We start from the raw sequence: 19,409 nt of genomic DNA, 5'->3' as shown, positions 1-19,409 counted from the left end.
GCCAGGACTGGCCTAAGGATCTCGGTTCCAGACCCCTGGCTCCCCATCTGCAGGGAAGTCGCTTCACAAGCGGTGAAACAAGTCTGCAGGTATCTTTCTCTTCCCCTCCCCATTTCTCTCTGTCCTATCTAACAACGAGATACCAATAACAACAACAATAAAAAGGGCAACAAAAGGGAAAATAAATATTTAAAAAAATAAATTATTAAAAAAAAAGATTGAGGGCAGGGAGAGAGGACTAGAGCATCACTCTGGTAACATGTGATGCCAGAGATCAGACTTCATGTTCTTAGAGGCTCAACACTCTAGCCAATGTGCCACCTCCCAGGCTGTACTGTATTTCATTTTATATCAGGAGCCATTCTCTGAAAGTTGCTAATTAAGCTACTTCATCAGTGAGTATATAATATGTATAATGATAATTTCCCAGGTTCTTTTCCCAAAGTCACTCAAGAAGCCTGGTTATGGAGCAAGCAGGTCATTCAGTGTCAGCCTTCTCCTAGACAGCAAAGGGACAGCAATCAAGACAGGATCCCCCAACACCTACCTCCTGACTGATTGACTGTGTCGGTTTCTGTAAATTGGAGACAGATTTCTGCAAACCCGGCTGCGGCAGCGACTCCAGCGGCTGAGAGGCCGTTGCATTGGAACTAAACAAAGACAGTAGCGATTATAGACGGCACAGATCATGCTGACATGGTCCCTCTGCTTTTTGAGTCATAGGCGCTCATTAGGAGCAAGTCTGCCCTGGGGTAATAAAAAAAAATAACCCCTTCTCCAAATAGACTCTTATGCTGGCAAAGACTAACAAGAAACCAACAAGACAGACAGATCCATTGTAGATCTGTCTGTTTAAAATACCGAAAGTCCCTTGTAAACAACTGAATGACGAAAGATTTGTTAATGGGGAAACTGAGTCACAGAATGACTATGGTTAGAGCCCTTTGATAGTGACCACAGAGCTCATGGTCAAACAGAATGCTGACAGCTTTGAAATGTGACACTTCTTTTACCTTCTCTAGACTTCTAAAGGAAACACAAATTTCTAAGAATATATAGCACAAAAGGTATGGATCTCATTCTCTAAAAAGGAAACTCCAACCAGATTTCCTTATTAGTATTTTAAAAATACAAATGGTGGGATAAAGCCATATATACAATCATACAATTCCTTAACCTTTCACTTAATATATCTAATATTTCTTCATGACTACATCATACATATGAACCACCTTCTCCCCCCCTCCCTACCTCCAGGGTTATTGCTGGGGTTCGGTGCCTGCACTACAAATCCACTGCTCCTGGAAGCAATTTTTTCCTTTTTGTTGCCCTATTTATTGTTGTTGTTGCTGTCATTGTTGTTGGACAGGACAGGGAAAAAGCAAGAGAGGAGGGGAAGACAGAGAAGGGGAGAGAAAGATAAACATCTGCAGGCCTGCTTCTTCACCTGTGAAGTGAACCTCCTACAGGTTGGGGGCCAGGGGCTCAAACAGGAATCTCTACACGGGTCCTAGAGCTTCATGCCATGTGCACCTAACCCACTGTGCTACCACCCGCCCACCTTCTTTCTTATAAAGATAGTACAAGTGGATGGGCCATAATTTACCAACTTCCATTCTTTCCTATCACAAATAAAGTTGGTATGAGCATTTATGTATGCAAATCTTTTAGGCTATTGTGTAGTTCAGTAGGTCCTTACAAAGTTTCTGAGCCAAAAGACATTTTGTAATTTGTAAGATATTGTCAAACTGTCCTCCAAATAAGGCTGCGTTGAATAAACACTGGCATGGGCACCCACAGTCCTGGACGAAGGGTTCTGCTATCTCAGCTGCCTGGCAGGCAACTCTCCACTCAACTTCCACACTGTAAGACCAGAGGAGGAGAGCAATATGTCTGTCTGTCTGTCTGTCTGTCTGTCTGTCTGTCTGTCTGTCTGACTGTCTATCTTTACTTATTTACTGGATAGACAAACAGCCAGAAATCAAAAGGGGAAAGAGAGACCTGCAGCACTGCTTTACCATTTGTAAAGCTTTCCCCCTATAGGTGGAGACTGGGGTCTCATACCCAGGACCTTGTGAATTGTAGTATGTGTGTTCAACCAGGTGAGCTACCACCCAGCCCCCAGACAGCAATTTCCTTGGCCAGTGTCCATTCAATACCAGGGGCTCATCTTAGAATTGAAGCCACACTCTACACATTCTCTTAAGGCCTATTCAACCCAAGTGATTTCACCATTCATGATTTTTACACAGTAAAGACCACTGATCCTCTTTATCATCACCTGCTTACTTGTAACAGGAGCTTCAGGTTAGTATTCTCTGAACCTTAAGCACCAGTCCGTATAGTGGTGGCTCTCTGTTATATTACCCCTGTTCAAAGTCTGCGGCCCCATCCACCTCCTTTCTAGCAGAAGTGCTACAGGACTGGCTTTCTTTCGTAGCTACCCAATACTTTCTATATCACTGCTGAATGAAATACTGGCTAAGAGGAGGGATTGAAGCTTTGTCCTCTAGAACTTTCAGAAGCAGAGACATTTAAGTGCCTATGTAGAAATGTATGATACCTATTTCATTATAAAGTCTGTGGAGTCTTCCATTTGAATTGAATGCCAACAATAGCTGACATCTGCCACCAACTTTCTCTGGATGAGGCCCTCTGTGCTAAGTCCTTGCTTGACTCATCTACTTCTTATAATCCCTGCAGGAGCTAAATATTACTCTCAGTTCAGAGCAGACACTACAGCTCTGAAGTCAAATAGTTCTTCAGGCCTGACAAAGCTCATAGATGGCCTGGATGGAAATCACATACACATCAACCTGATTCCTTAAGTCACTCCATAGCATGAAAGTAGAATGAACCTTAGGTAAATGGTTTGGAGAAAAAAACTTTTTGATAGTTTCTGAGATCCTATTTCAGTTATTGATCTGCCTGAATCAATTGCTCAGTTATACATCCTGTCTTTAATAACCATAGGGAAGTTCTCCAAAAGTTGCTACGGTAATTTCAGTGGAAAAGGGCCCTGGTTGGTACAAGGCATTCTAAGTCACCTTCAGTTTCTGAATCTGAAGCATCAGCAAGCAGTCAGACCATGAGAGATGTAAGGGCTAGAAAGTGCTTAACACAGAACTGCTTTTGTTTTCAGCCCCTAGCAGGCAAACACTAGCAGATTTCTGCCCATCAGTCTTAGCAAGATCCTGTCTTTTCTCATTCTATTCCCAGCACAAAGCCCAAATCCTCTTTTCCTGGGCCTACCATCAGTTAAAGACTCAAGTGGAAAGAGAGGATGAAAGCTCAAGTATCTGAGATTGCCAATTCTGAAAACCCAGATACCATGTGCCCCCATCTTACCACACAGCAATCACAATAGCTGCCCAGTTTCTCAAATAACAGTATAGGTGCCAGACCCTCACTTCCTTAGGTTAAGTGCTGTGCTAGAATGGGAGAGAGTCAGGGAAGCTGCTATGCTGGCCCCAATAGAAAACATTATAAGTAGTTTTCCTTCATAACAGTCTCTCTCTAGAGCAGTCCCCTATGTGGCTGCCCTCTCCACCTGGAGTCCAGCACAAGGGACTGGTGCTAGGGAGAAATGCTCAAGTACCCGCTCTGCCCACAGTGATTCTTCAGGACCTGGGCTCAGTCACTGGAAGAACACTCCGGGGATAAAGGCAGCCTTACCTAATAGGGCACAAGGGACCCTGGTCATGGGAGTTAAGGCAGCTCACAAAAACACTGTTGCATCGGTTCCCATGGTCAGAAAAAAAGGAAGGTAAGGACCAGGAGTCAGGTGAGAAAGCTTCCTTCAGTATCTCTACATTTCTCCAAGGTCACCACTTTTGAAAGAAAGCTTTCGGTTGCCCTGTGGCTCTCACCTCTTTGGGTCTTGCTGATCCTGCTTGTTTGCCCATCCTGTTCCGTCCTTGGGTACTATAACAATGTTGGGGTCGTTTCCTTTGTTTTCAGACTTCAAGCTTGGCAGGTTTGCAGGTGGCGGCATACGCCGGGCTGTGGCAACTTTCCCAAGACTCTGTAAGCCATGTCTAGGAATAACTGCAGAAGAGAGGAAAGGAAAAATGCCAAGAGTTGGGGTTCATTCAGTTGCTCTTTCAAATGCTCAGTGATCAGGACAAAGGGAACCACACAAAAGACGGGGTGGTCCAGCTGTGAGAACTACCAAAAAGTGGTTGGTCCACAATGTTGTCACTTTACAAGTACATCAATGAGGACTTCAGAGACACAGAAATTACTAAAAATCTCTACAGAGGTTCTAATTACAGTGGGCAAGAGAGGGCTATAAGAGTTTATGAGATGGGTGAGGCCCAGAAGCCGCTTTCCCACAGGCTGAGACTGCTCTGGCCTCATTTCTTGAAGGGACAGCCGCTGCCTGGACCTGAGCCAGCCTGAGCAGGGCACCAACATTCATAAAAACCTGATGGGTGTGGGTACTATCAACAAGAACTTTTCCCATTAAGTGCCAGAATATTGGAACCAGGAAAACTTCCAGAAAGATGATTCCAATGCAAATTCAGTCCCCTTTCATCCACCAAGCTATAAATATACATGATTTTGAAAAGATCAATGGGAAACAGTCCTCCTCCAGCAGTCAGGATATTCCAGGCTCTGAAATCAGACCTCAAGTCAGAACAGTGTGATTGCTTCCCAGGAGATCACTACATGCCCAGAAGACTGCTCTACACAGATCACATCTGTCTGACCAGACAGAGCCTCAGGATTTCCACGGCTCCTGGTGTGGAGCATCCACAGGAAGGAAAGCACCAGGGGCCAGCCTCCCACCTCAGTTCTTACCTGAAGATCTGATCGCGTCTACTGATTTTCCTTTATACTTATCAAACAGGCTGAGAGTCGAATACTTGCTTTTCCCATCCTTGCCCTTGTTTATTTGCCCCAAACGATCTGACATTGCGATGAAATGTCATCTAGTAAGGAAATTTTTCTCGGCACCGCTCCTGATCTGCCTTTGAAATAAGAAAGGGGGAAAAAAAGGTGTTTTTTTTTTTTTTTCATTCCATCACAGCTTCTTATCCAAATGGAGTGACTACTTTAGGGATTCTGGATATCTCTGAAGTTCTGAAGGAAGCTTTATAGTCTGTCCCTAGGAAAATACCTCTGGCCCGCATAGTGAATACATTCTGTAGACACCCTCTGCCAGCATGAAGCACCCTCCCTGCTCACCAGCTACAATAAAATATAAGCCTGCAGGGCCCTCTCTGAGTCAAGGAAGGCTCTTCAAAATAGAAAAATAAAGATCCATCACTTGCAACAACATGTGATACCCATGTAACTTCAAGAATATAGCAGGAAGAACAGGGGAGGCTCACACAACCCACTTCTAGGAGGCTGTTTGTTTCAAAGGGAAGCAAGCAAAGACCAAAAATCTTGCAGGAACAATCAGGTAAATAAAAAGCTAGAGTCCAGAGAGAAAACATCTTCTTAGGCAACAAGATCAGGTACAAAAAGAAAAATGAAAGCAGGCCCTCACCAGGGAGCGCAACTCAGGGGTCAAGGTTTACTTAAGAGAAGTTATCACACTCACACTCACACACACACACACACCCAAAAAAATCTACAAAGAAGCGATCTTTCCTTCTTAAAGAAGCTACTCTTTACTTTCCGTGGGTCTACATGGCTTGATCAGAACTTTTCTCCTCTCCCAGGCCAACTAGGAATACCAAAGGAGGCCGCCTCAGACTGCAACAAGACAAGACTAGGACTTCAGGAACCCACCAAATCACTGGCTGGCGGTATGGATCAACGTGTCAATGCCCATGCTCAGCGGAGAAGTAGCTACAGAAGCCAGAACTCCTACCTTTTGCTCCCCATAAACAACCTCCCCATGGGGTCTGAGAAGTGAAAGGATGAAAATAATCGAGCTCTTAACTCCAGCTCCATCAGCACCCAGAGAGAGAGAAGGAAAAGGAGAGGGACATATGGAGGTAGCTATGATGTCATGAGTGGCTTGGAGGGAAAGAGAGGAGTAAATCAGAAAAAGAAGGGGCAACTACGTATAAATGTGGACAGACAGTTGTAGAGAAGATGGTTGGTCCATGTCTAAAACTTTAGGGGAAGTGTGGTGGATTGAAGTGGGGAGAGTGAAGATTCAGAACTCTGGTGATGGGAATGGTATGGATTCAAACCCCTGTAGACATGTAATTCTGTAATATAAAAAACTGAGGGAGTCGGGCTGTAGCGCAGCGGGTTAAGCGCAGGTGGCGCAAAACACAAGGACCGGCATAAGGATCCCAGTTCGAACCCCGGCTCCCCACCTGCAGGGGAGTCGCTTCACAGGCGGTGAAGCAGGTCTGCAGGTGTCTATCTTTCTCTCCTCCTCTCTGTCTTCCCCTCCTCTCTCCATTTCTCTCTGTCCTATCCAACAACGACAACAACAATAATAACTACAACAATAAAACAACAAGGGCAACAAAAGGGAATAAATAAATAAAATAAATATAAAAAAAAGAAAGAAAAAGAAAAAATAATTTAAAAAAAAAATTGAGTCAGGCGGTAGCGCAGCGAGTTAAGTGCAGGTGGGACAAAGCAAGGACCAGCCTATGGATACTGGTTCAAGCCCCCAGCTCCCCACCTGCAGGGGAGTCACTTCACAGGCTGTGAAGCAGGTCTGCAGGTACCTTTCTCTCCCCCTCTGTCTTTCCCTCCTCTCTCCATTTCTCTCTTTCCTATCTAACAACGATGACATCGATAACAACAACAATAAAAAACAACAAGGGCAACAAAAGGGGAAATAAATAAAGATAAAAATTTTAAATATATATATTTTTTAAAAATTAAAAAAAATTTTTTTCCCATCAGTTCATTCACTCATTCGTGCATTCAAATACTTAAGTGAGGCCCCACCAACAGTCAAGTGTCAGGCACTGAACTGAGAAACAGAATTTATAGTGCTAGAAACGTCTCTCTTCCAACATTATTAAAAATAAGAGGAGGTAATGTACAGGCTGATTTTCCAACGAAAGGGGAGACAGGGTTAAGGCCATTCCTCCTAATTGTGAGGGCAATTGCTTAAGTGACAGTCCTAACTTTTATGGTATTGAAAGTATCTTTTTAAATTTTTAATATTAGTGATTTAATATTGACTTACAAAACTATAATACAGGGGTTTAACTCTAAAGCTTTCCCACCACCAGAGTTCTGTGTCCGCATTCCCTCCATAGAAATGGGTTGGGGACATGGATCGACCTACCAACGTCCATGTCCAGCAGAGGAGCAATTACAGAAGCCAGAAATTCCACCTTCTGTATCCTCAAAAAGAAGTTTGGTCCATATTGCCAGAGGGGAGAAATGTTAAGTGAAGATGACTAGGGGGATCTGGACTCCAATTCCATCAAGACCCAGAGAAAGAAGAGGAAAAAATGAAGTAAAAATAGGTGTAGGTGTGACTTAGAAAGGAAGAGAAAGCAGGACCACAGAAAAAATGAGCAGATAGATATAGAAATAGCAATCAACCCATATCTGTGAACTTGGGAGAGCTACTGCAGTTTCCATGGAGGGAATGGACACAGAAGTCTGGTGGTGAAAACAGTGTGAAATTACACCCATTATCTTATAATTTTGTAAATAAATATTAAATCACTAATTACAAAGCCCTAGGTTCAAGCCTGGGCACTCACTACAAAGGGCTCACCACAAAGAGGAAAAGGTAAAACGAGTGGCCTATGACAGGGACACTTGCACAACACTCCGGTGTGACTGATGAATCGAGAACCTTGAAGTAGGAAGAGGGTGTGTTACCTGATTATAGGGAGGCAAGAAGAGCAAAGACAGAGAGGGTGACAATGGGAGCAAAGATTGGAAAGAGGGGAGGGGAGGTTTCAAATGATCCTCTTTGATGATAGATGGATGTGACCATAAGGAGTGTGGTGCTTCTGGAAGCTGGAAAAGAAACCAAATTCTCCCTAGATACTCCAGAGAATCATGGCCCTACTGATAAGTTGACTGTAGCCCAGTGAGACTGCTGACCTCTGTTAGTGTAAAAGAATGCATTTCTGTTGTATTAAGCCACTAGATTAGTGTTCCTTTGTCATGGAGACAACAGAAAACTGATACAACTCACTTATTCAACACATTTTTATTAGGCACTATCATGAGCCCAGCACTAAGCCTGGATATCAAAGAGGACAAGCTGGACACAACTTCCACCCATTTTCAATTTACAGAAATCAACAGGACCCACCTGTCATCAGAGCTAACTATAAGAAGCAGGTTCTAGAACATGGCACTTTTGCAACAGTTACAAAAAATTTAAATCACAACTCTGTCACCTGACCATGGAATCTACAAACATTTCTGTATAAAGCCAGTGGCTGTCTCCTTCCCAGAGACACATCTTGCACTATATGGGGCTGCTTCTACTGTAGCTTTATCATTATCTAAATAGACCCAGGCCCCTCATTTTGCAGGTGTGAAAACTAAACTCCAGAGGCCATCTGCTAGGGCCAGGTGGTGGCACACCCAGTACAGTGCAGACAACACCATGTATGAAGACCAGGGTTCAAACCATTCAGTCCCCACCTGTAGGGAGGATTCAAAAACTGCTGCAGGTGTGTCCCCCCACCCCCTCCCAGTTATCCTCTATTAAAGTAAAAGGAGAAAAATGGCCACCAGGTAGGAGGACCTAGTGGGGATTATATTGTTATGTGGGAATGTTATGCATGTACAAACTATTGTATTTCACTGTCAACTGTAAACCAATAATCCCCCAATAAAGAAACTAAAGGGGGTCGGGCAGTAGCACAGCACGCAAGCACTAGCATACTCCAGATCCTGGTTTGAGCCCCTGACTCCCTACCTGTGAGGGTGGGGGTGGGGTCACTTCACAGGCGGTGAAGCAGGTCTGCAGGTGTCTATCTTTCTCTCCCTCTCTGTCCTATCCAACAACAGCAACAATAATTATAACCACAACAATGATAAAACAACAAGGGCAACAAAAGGGAAAAAGCACCCTCCAGGAGGAATGGATTCATGGTGCAGGAACGGAGCCCCAGAAATAACCCTTGAGGGGAAGAAAAAAAGTAAAAGAAAATGGACAACAGGAGTGGTGGAGTAATCATGCAGGAATCAGACCCCAACAATAATCCTAGTTAAAGAAAGAAAGAAAGAAAGAAAGAAAGAAAGAAAGAAAGAAAGAAAGAAAGAAAAGAAAGAGAGAGAGAGAGAGAGAGAGAGAGAGAGAGAGAGAGGAAAAAAAGAGGCGGTCTCTTGCCACACTTCAGGGATTGGGCTCTGTATTCCTATATAAACCTGGGATGCTAGTGGGAATGCACCTGAGTCACCGTTGCTGTGGGAACAGCAACTGTGGGGGGAGGGGCCCTGACAATTATTCATTTTAAGACTCCACAGTAAGACAGCACAGATGGAAGTTGTTTCCAATTTTCCCTCAGAGCAAAGATTAATAAATTATAATCAGCTGGAAGTGAAATCTACGAGAGGTGATAGATGAGCCACGAAAGATAAGCTATTTACTACACAGCCCTTTACAAAATCAAGTTTACAGACACCTGCCTCACAGCATCCAACAGGACAAGCCAGAGTTTACTGGACACAAATCCAAGACAAATATAATCATTCAGGTTTCCCCCGAACACAGGTATCTCCAGCGAAGCAGTGCCACTATCTGGAGCCTGGCCCAGCCCCACACCCATCTGGCTACTCGTCTTGCCAGCTGGCTTTCACAAACATCAGGCCATGATAGTCAGAGTTTAACCTGTTTCCAAACATCTGAGTTTTTAGCCGTCAACACACACACACACGCGCGCACACACACACACACACACACACACACAAGGAATCTAGCTCAGAGGTATAATACAGGGCCTTGGTTCAACCCCTAGCACCAAAATAAGTGAATGAATAGGGAAGGGACAACACATACACACCCGCCACCGCCACCACCACCAAGCTCAGCTACAGCTAGCCTAGTTCAAAGGCAAAAACACATGCAGGCAAGCATGTGGGTGTGAATCACGAAGCTGGCAAAGGCAAGGCAGCAAGAGTCTCGGTGGGTAAGAGACATGTTCATTCAAGCCTGACTCACACTCAGATCTGTGGGACAAGAAGTCTGCTGAGGCACACCAGGTCCTAGCAGGTGGGCACAGACTCTTAGCCACAGCTCTCTCCCTCATTTCACCCACTTCTGTAGGAAGCAAAATTCATCTTTTGGTTCCTCTCTCTCCCAACCCCCAAATAAAATTAAAGCTGGTACTTCAAGATCATCCTGTCTGGGAGTGTTCCCTGCTCTGCTGTCCCCCTCCCCCTCACAGTGGTCCTTTTCTAGTGGTCCTGCCAGGCCTAGGGCATCTTTTTAAATGGCTGGCCTGAGAGAAATACTACCACTAGATGGAGTGTAATTAATCCTAAAGTCCTCGTGAAGACAAACTTCGGGAAACTAAGATAAAAGGACATTGGAAGTAGGATCCAGGTTTGTGTACTTTGGCAATTTATCTCAAGAAATGCTCTGAGGGGCCCAGGCTTGGCTGGAACAAAACAACCAGAAAGATTCACCAACCGAGGTAACTTAATATCCAAACCCCACCTCTCCAGACAGAGGTCCCACCTGTCAGACAGGTTACAGAGACTGCCTGCTATCTTCTACCAGAGAAGAAAAATTCCCCTGCACTCCTTATCAAAAGCCATTTCCGGGTAATAGGATTAATTTCACTGGGTGCTCTGGGTGCCAGCCAGCATCAGGACAGCCTGTAACTCGCCAGAAAACTCACTGGAGCTCCACGGTGAGAACTAATCACGGAGGCAGGCAGCACTCCAGAGAGCCAGGCTCTTGCTAAGCACTCACCTGCCCCAGTTCCTCAACAGCCCTTTCTGGAAGATACTACAGGACACAATCAGAATACAGGTGAAGAAATCAAAGGTCAGGACAGGAGCACAGGGGACCCTCCACCCCAAGCCACACACCACCACCACTTCACCAGTGGAGGGGTGAGTGTAGACTCGGAAAGAGACAAGTGGTTCTAACAGGAATCCAGACCCCATGCGGCCTTCTGGTCAGCCGTACATGATGGCAAATCAAGGCTCTTCACAGGCCCCAGATTCCACTGACAATCAGTAAAAATAATTTTCTGCATTCTTAACAGCACTCACTCAACCTTTGGTGCAGCTGGAAACACTACAGGGCTCCTTCCCTTAGTCTCCAACACAGATGAAGAATCTACTGTATGCTCCTGCCTGAGCCCTGCCTCCTCAATCACTTTGGGAAGACACGGAGCCCTCTAAAACCATGAGTTCAGCAGAAGCACCCACCCTGGTACGCCCAATATGGCCCCCTTTCCTAGTCCTTCTACACAGAAACATTCCACCCAGTAGTGTAGCCATTATCATAGGCAAGGACCCAGGTTCAAAAACCGGTCCCTGTCTGTGAGGAGAGTGTCGGGAGCGGGGGAGTTCCATGAGCAGTGGAGCAGGGTCACTCTGTCTCCTTTCCCTTCTCTCCCTATTTCTGCCCCTCAATCCCTTATCAATAAAAAAAAGGGGGGGAAGGATGGAGTCAGGCAGTAGCGCAGTGGGTCAAGTGCATGTGGCGCAAAGCACAAAGAACTGCGTAAGTCCCCAGGCTCCCCACCAGCAGGGGAGTCACTTCACAGGTGGTGAAGCAGGTCTGCAGGTGTCTTATCTTTCTCTCCGTCTTCCCCTCCTCTCTCCATTTCTCTCCGTCCTATCCAACAATGACATCAATAACAACAATAACTACAACAATAAAACAAGAGGAATAAATAAATAAACATTTAAAAGGGGGGTGGACAGAAATGATGCAGTCATAAAGGCACTTAGACTCAGCAATAAGCCTTGGGAATAAGGAAAGGGGAGGGGGCACAGAAACCCCACAAAATGCATGACCCCACAGGGACAGAAACTGATGGCAGGCTGAAGAAACACTTCAAGAAACAGCCAGGAAAGGCAAGGAAACTGGAGCCAGGAAATGATAGGGTCATTTCCAGGGTCACACCATGCTAGCCAAGTCTCAGTCAAAAAGTAAAAACATAACCAGAAAATCCAGACACAGATTAACAAGTTAAGTCCAACCCTCCCAACCATGCCAATGTCTGCATGAAATCTTTAACCTAAGGGAGGCATCACACCACCTACTTCAAATTCTCATTATGTATACCAGATACATGAGCAGAGTGGGTGGGAGGGCACAAGGCAGTAAGACTTCACTCTGTCCCCAAGAGCAAGCAGCAGCATCTACAATGAGCCAGAGAAAGTGCTTTGCCTTTGCTGCCCAGTTTCTGTTGGAAGCTCTCAGAAAGCACATACACAAAGGAGCAGCTCTGTCTTCCTCTAGCGACAGACTTTGTTTACAAAGGCAGGAGGAAGGACGGGTTTATAGGGTTGCAGTTTGTAGGCCCCTTGTCTAAGAGGAAAAGTAGAAAGTTCAGTTCAGTAGGTGGAGCACATACAGGGTTTGAGCCTCTGGCCATCACGTAAGAAAGAACACCTGCACCATCAAAAAACAAACAAAAAAGCCTGCACCAAGGAAGCTCTCAGCGAGCCATGAAGCGGTGCTATGGTGTATCTCTATTTCCCTCTCTCGCCCTGTTTAAAAAGGGGGGGGGGGGGTCAGGCGATAGTGCAGCGGGTTAAGCGCATGTGGCACAAAGCTCAAGGACCGGTGTAAGGGTCCCAGTTCGAGTCCCCGGCTCCCCACCTGTAGGGAAGTCACGGTGAAGCAGGTCTGCAGGTGTCTTTCTCTCCTCTCTACATTTCTCTCTGTCCTATACAACAACGACAACATCAATAACAACAGTAACTACAACAATAGGGAAAATAAATAAATAAATAAATAAATTTTTTAAAAGACCCCAGGAACAGTGGATTATGCAGATGTGAAGCCCCAGTGATAACTCTGTTTGCTGGGGGATGGGTGGGTAGGAATCACATTATTTGTAAAGTGAATGTAACAGAAAGTGTTTCACATTTGGGGGGGGGGGGTAGTGAGGAAACCACAGCTGGGTCATGTGGGCGCTTCTACTGTTCACTCAGCTACAGCATGCTCTCCTCACCTCCAGCCCCCAGCACTCCCCCAAATTAGGAGTGCCCACATTCCTCCATTCTCTAGCAGTCAGGAGTGAGCCCATCTAGAGAGCTGCAGCCTGGGCTCCTCAGACTGCTCTTCTGAGGCTGCTTTGCAAGGTGCAGTCAGGTGCAGAGAAAGAAGGATGTGGTTTCAAGCTTCTGCAGGAAAGGTGTGAGGAGTGTCTGCAGAAAATACACACTTTTCCAAGAATAAGCCGCTAGGGGGCTTAGGGGCCAGGCGGTGACAACTTGGTTAAGCACACACATTACAGTGAGCAAGGACCGAGGTCCAAGCCCCTGAACCCCACCTGCAGTGGGAAAGCTTCACAAGTGGTGAAGCAGGGGTGCAGGTGTCTCTCTGTCTCTCTCCTTCTCTATATCCTTCTCCCCTCTCAATTTCTGTCTCTGTCCAATAATAAGTAAAAAATAAAAATAAAAAAGGAGGTGGGTGTTGGGCAGTAGCGCACATGGCGCAAAGCACAAGTGGCTCAAAGCTCAAGACCAGGATAAGGATCCCAGTTCAATCCCCCGGCTCCCCACCTGCAGGGGAGTCACTTCACAGGCAGTGAAGCAGGTATGCAGGTGTCTATCTTTCTCTCCTGTTCTCTCCGTCCTGGTCAACAATGAACGACATCAACAACAATGATAACCACAACAAGACAACAACAACAATAACCACAACAAGGCTACAACAACAAGGACAACAAAAAAAGAGGGGGAAAATGGCCTCCAGGAGCAGTGGATTCATAGTGCAGGCACTGAGCCCCAGCAATAACCCTGGAGGCAAAAAAAAAAAGGGGGGGGGACTTGAAGGAACAAAGAGGTGAAAATGAGGTTTCCAGTAAGCCAGTGTTTGTCACAGGAGACGTCATACCACCAGAGGAGTCCCACAGCCCCAGGAGACAACACAGAGGCAACAACAAAAATTAAAATTAAGAAACAGTTTCCCTGCCCCCAATTCTTCTAACACTTGCACACACACGCGTGCGCGCTCTCTCTCTCTCTCTCTCTCTCCCTCTCCCTCTCCCTCTCCCAAGTCAAGTTCAAATCCTCTAGGCTAACACACACCCCAAACTGCCATACAGTTTCATTCCATGGGCCTACCCAGGGCCAGGCTCAATTCTCTACAACACTGGGCTTGCCATCTCACCTCAGCTTTACACTACAGAGCAGAGGTGAGGTGCTCTCCACCCTGGTGTGTATCGCTTCTCAAGTCACACACTGGCTGTGACTTCAGGTCTATTTCCTCCTGGATTAGACAGATGAACATACTGCTACCCGACTCCTAGGTCTGCCAACAGGAATAGATGTGAAAACAAACAACACAGGTGACTTAGTGCTCAGTGCCCTTGGAAGGTTCTCAGTCCACTGCAGCTACTTCTCATAACCTCTCAGTGCTTCAGCCCTGCGCTCAACTTACAACACTAATTACCCCTTCAGACTCCTCAGCACTGAGTAAAGCCTCCAATTTCTCACCCCTGTGGACTCTCCTGGCCTGGGTGCCACACATCTAGCACCTGTGCTTACTTCCACCTCCTGGGCTTCTGGGACCTGCCCCCATTTGCTATGTCAAGAGCAGGTCTTCAAAACAAGAAAGATAAACTCACAGATGTCTAAGCTCCACTGGTAGACCCCTTTAATTAATTCTCACAAGACATAAATGTACTTTAATTCTCAGAAAACCCTCTTGAGATTAAACACTCCAGTGTTTCCATTTTAAACAGCACTAAACTGCCCCAGTTCTGTGGTTTCCCACTTCAGGACAATACGCACAATATTCACAGCAATTACACCCTGGTATTAGTTAACACCCCACTTTCCAGGAAGGAAGGAAAGAATTGCCCTGCTCGTGAATTTATCCATAACATTTTTTCCTAACAAAGAATATCTATCCATTTGCTATAGAAAAACCATAAAGTTAAATATATATATTAGCGTGGTCTCGGAGGTGGTGCAATAGATGAAGCACTGGACTCTCATGCCTGAGAAGAGTTCAATCCCCGGCAGCACATGTACCAGAGTGATGTCTGGTTCTTTTTCTCTTTCCTCCTGTCTTTCTCATGAATAAAAAAAAATTATATATGTATATATATATATATATATATATATATATATTAGCCAGTTTCATCACAATCTGTCTTCACCAGCACAAGTCACTTAAATTCTGGGCGGATCATACTACAATGCTCATCATCTGTCCCCTTACAATGTTCTACTGTGTGTTTCCTATTTCAAAAGCACTCAGCAATAAAGGTCACAAAACACTACACATAAATTCGAAATAGATTTACTGTTTGTTTAAACATCGTGAAAATGATTTGAAGACGACAGCAATAACAACAGTAATAATAACAACAATACACACCAAGGGCAACAAAAGGGAAAAAAATAGTCTCCAGGAGCAGTGGATTGGTAGTGCAAGCTCTGAGCCCCAGTGATAACCCTGGAGGCAAAAAAGAAAGGAAAGGAAAGAAAAAAAGAAAAGGAAATGATTTGAAGGATGACTTAGAGGGGCCGTAGATAGAGGCCGAGGCCGAGCCGGAGCCCCACATCCCAGCCTCCACAGCTGTCCCTGGCCAGCCCAGCAGCTACTTTGTTTACACCCAAAGCCTTTCCCTTAGGGGTGACATCACCTCTAACAAGCTGGAATCTGGGCACCAGGGTAGAGAGAAAGGGCCTGCCTCTTGTCAGGCTTTCTTTAGCCCAGGAGAGAGCATCCTTTCCATCTCACAAAGCTAGTATCCTCAGAAGTGCTGAAAAACAGGTGGGCAGAGAGATTAGTTCTGCCCCATACCAAAGAGCCACCACTGAAGGCTACATGCAAACCTCGCCTAAGATCACTGGTGAGCTGTGGGGCAAGGTTCCCGCTGCCTGGCAGCTGCACCCTCAACACAGACTGCCAGGGTGCAAGGAAACAGGGAGGCTAGATGTCCCCTCTGCCATTTATTCTACTAAACAACAGCCATAGAAAACTCATTTGAGAAGGTTGTTGCAAGTTCCAGAGATAATGTCACAAGGGCAGAAGGGTTCTCCTGCCCTCCTGTGCTCCAAGGCTCCTTGTGTACCTTTAGTTCCCACACACACACATACACATCCAAGAGGGAAGGACGTGACACCCCCACTCCACATGTGAGAGGAGGCAGTGGCAAATGGCCGTACAACATGACTGCCCTTTCTTCTGGGCCTGGACCACCTGAAACATTTAGAATGCAAGTGAGCTCTGAATAAACACAGCAGGAGGGGGCAAGGGTAGATAGCATAATGGTTATGCAAAGAGACACTTGTGCCTGATGCTCCAAAGTCCCAGGTTCAATCCCCTGTACCACCATAAGCCAGAGCTGAGCAGTGCTCTGGTTAAAAAAAAAAAAAAAGTGGTCAAGAGGTAGTGGCCCAATGGATAAGACACTGGACTTTCAAGCATGAGTTCAATCCCCGGCAACATGTGTACCAGAATGATGTCTGGTTCATTTACTCTCTCCTGGCATTTAGCTCACCCTTCTAAAATTCCTAAGAAGAAAATAAAAGGCAAAAAGAACCCAAAGATAGATGATTTTAACAAAGAACAGACACAAGAAGAAATCGATTTAGCAGACTGAAGGCTCCCAGTGAGAGGGGAATTCCCCATTCAAACATCAGAAAGCTCTAAGGTACCTAGCAGGATAGGGGAGGCGGTGATTAGAAGTGGGAGGACTGGTTTAAAGGCTATACAGGCTAGTCTTCATACCATCTCCCCTGTCGTCACTCTGAATAATTCAAGTCTAGACTTTGGAACAACAGGTCGAAAGGAAATGGGGGTGAAGAAAGCCAAGGATGAGGGCCCTGTTGAGTGGTAGCGCAGCGTGTTAAGCGCACGTGATGCAAAGCCCAAGGACCAGCGTAAGGATCCCAGTTCGAGCCTCCAGCTCCCCACCTACAGGGGAGTCCCTTCACAAGTGGTGAAGCAGGTCTGCAGGTGTCTATCTTTCTCCCCCCCCGCCCCGTCTTCCCCACCTCTCTCCATGTCTCTCTGTCCTATCCAACAACGATGACATCAGTAACTACAACAATAAGACAACATGGGCAACAAAAGGGAATAAATAGTAAAATAAATTTTTTTTTAAGCCGGGGGCTGGGTGGATGTGCACGTAGTACAAAAGCATAAGAACCCACCCCATGGCAAAGATCCCAGTTTGAGCCCCTAGTTCTCCACCGGCGGGGGAAGGGGGGGTGTCACTTCAAAATCAGTGAAGCAGAGGTACAGGTGTCTTTCTCTCCCCATCTGTCTTCCCCTCCTCTCAATCTTTCTGTCCTATCCAACTATAAAAAATAGGGAGTCGGGTGGTGGCGCATCGGGTTAAGTGCACATGTTGCAAAGCGCAAGGACCAGCATAAGGATCCTGGTTTGAGCTCCCGGCTCCCCACCTGCAGGGGAGTCGCTTCACAGGCGGTGAAGCAGGTCTGCAGGTGTCTGTCTTTCTCTCCCCCTCTCTGCCTTCCCCTCCTCTTTCCATTTCTCTCTGTTCTATCCAACAACGACTACATCAGTAATAACTACAGCAATAAAACAACAAGGGCAACAAAAGGGAATAAAGAAATATTAATAAAAAATCTTTAAATAATAATAATAATAGAAAAATAGAAAAAGATGGCTGCCAAGAGCAGCGGATCCATAGTGCAGGCACTGAGCCCCAACAATAACCCTGGGGTTAAAAAAAAAAAAAAAAAGTAAAAGAGAAACTATAGGAAAATCTCAGCAGCAAGCCACAGAGCCCCCAGCCCTCCACTGCTCCACACAGAAGGGCTGCGCACACACAGTATGTCCCTCTCTCCACACCCAAGAGAGTTCACTTGAAAATTTAAACTTGGCACTCCTCTGCAACAGCCTGCTCTGCCCGAAGAGCTCCACTGGCACTGCCTGGTTCCCCATCAGCACATGTGTGCACAAGACTCGAACAACTCAGAGGGCCAACAAAAAGTTAGACCGGAAGGGGGGGGGATGGGACTGGAAGAAAGAGCAAAACAGATGTGTTATGAGATTATTACACTCAGGGACAAGACACAGCTCCTCAGTGGAGCTCCTGTCTTTCAATGTCCTGCGTTTGAGCCCCAACATAAGATGGAAGGACTGTGGTGGCAATGGGACAGCTCTGCAGATGGTGAAGCAGTGCGGAGGTGTCTCTCTGCCTGTCTGTAAATCAAAATATATAAACAAATGTGTTCTAATTGGGGGAGGGAGTAGGACATCAAAATAGCCCATCTGGGAGAGCAGCTATCACACAGGGAAGATGCCTACTTGTATAAATACATGAAAAAAGGACACCCTTAGTATAGTAAGTAAGCTACAGTGGGGGGAGATTGCAAAATGGTTGTGCAAAAGACTTTCATACCTGAGGGCTCTGAAGTCACAGGTTCAATCCCCTGCACCAACCCCCATAAGTCAGAGAATATTCTAATTAGAAAATTATCTAATAGCCTATCATTACTAGAATTTTTATCTTATATAGCAGAATACTATTCAGATGACTAAACTCAAAATGGTATGAATGAAACTCACAGATGTAAACAGAAGCCAAACACAAAGGAGAAAATTCATAATGAGAATATAATTGCAATTGTCCAGGAGGTGGCACAGAGGATAAAGCCTTGGACTCTCAAGCATATGGTTCTGAGTTCAATCCCCAGCACCACATGTACCAGAGTGATGTCTGGTTCTTTCTCTCACCTCCTATCTTTCAAATAAATAAATAAACAAATGAAACTTGAAAATAATATAATTGCAGAGTAATTTTAAGTTGAAAAGCTTTTCTTTTAGTTTTAAAGATTTTTTATGTGAGAGAAAAAAGTCATTTAAAGCAGAAAACACTAGAGAAATCAGAAACCCTACATACTGGCAGCTCACACCCACTCCAGTGATGACAGATTATCTGACTGGTGGAGATGAGCAGACACATTCAAGAGATGACTGTACAAGACTTGAAGGAAAGTCCCAAACTCTGAAAAATAAAAATACCTTTGATCACAGTACAAAAAGCAAGACATAATGAAAGTAGAAAAATTAACCCTATGGGTTAGAAGATCTAAAATTCTGTTTAAAAAACTTTTGAATCAAAGGGGAATTCAAAGAAGTAGGGGAGGTGGCTCAGAGGTACAGCACATGCCTTGCAGCCAATGAGGTCTTGGATTTGATCCCAGACACCACATATGACAGAGTGGTAATTCTGGCCTCAATCCACTCTCTTTAAAAATATAATTTTTTAATTCAATTAAAAGTGAAGGGAGGGAGTCGGGCGGTAGCGCAGTGGGTTAAGTGCACATGGTGCAAAGTGCAAGGACCCGTGTAAGGATCCCTGTTCGAACCCCAGCTCCCCACC

The 19,409-nt window shown here is 45.4% G+C and overlaps 1 protein-coding gene across 9 annotated transcripts in view; it reads right to left on the bottom strand.

Annotated features, from left to right (window-relative positions):
• The window catches only part of PRRC2B (proline rich coiled-coil 2B), a 94,247-nt gene that overhangs the window by 56,193 nt on the left and 18,645 nt on the right, over positions 1-19,409 (bottom strand). For 8 of the 9 annotated variants that reach the window (XM_060200429.1, XM_060200430.1, XM_060200421.1 and 5 more), the window contains exons 2-4: positions 4,804-4,973; positions 3,870-4,047; positions 548-650 (exon numbers count right to left, since the gene is read on the bottom strand). In XM_060200429.1, coding sequence (XP_060056412.1) covers positions 548-650; positions 3,870-4,047; positions 4,804-4,918 — 396 coding nt within the window. In that variant the 5' untranslated portion in view covers positions 4,919-4,973. The remainder of the gene's footprint in view (positions 1-547; positions 651-3,869; positions 4,048-4,803; positions 4,974-19,409) is intronic. The other variant, XM_060200422.1, reaches the window with a different exon arrangement.

Source organism: Erinaceus europaeus, chromosome 10 (assembly GCF_950295315.1).
Source record: "Erinaceus europaeus chromosome 10, mEriEur2.1, whole genome shotgun sequence".
Classification (NCBI taxonomy): Eukaryota; Metazoa; Chordata; class Mammalia; order Eulipotyphla; family Erinaceidae; genus Erinaceus; species Erinaceus europaeus.
This window is presented reverse-complemented; position numbering and strand designations above follow the sequence as displayed.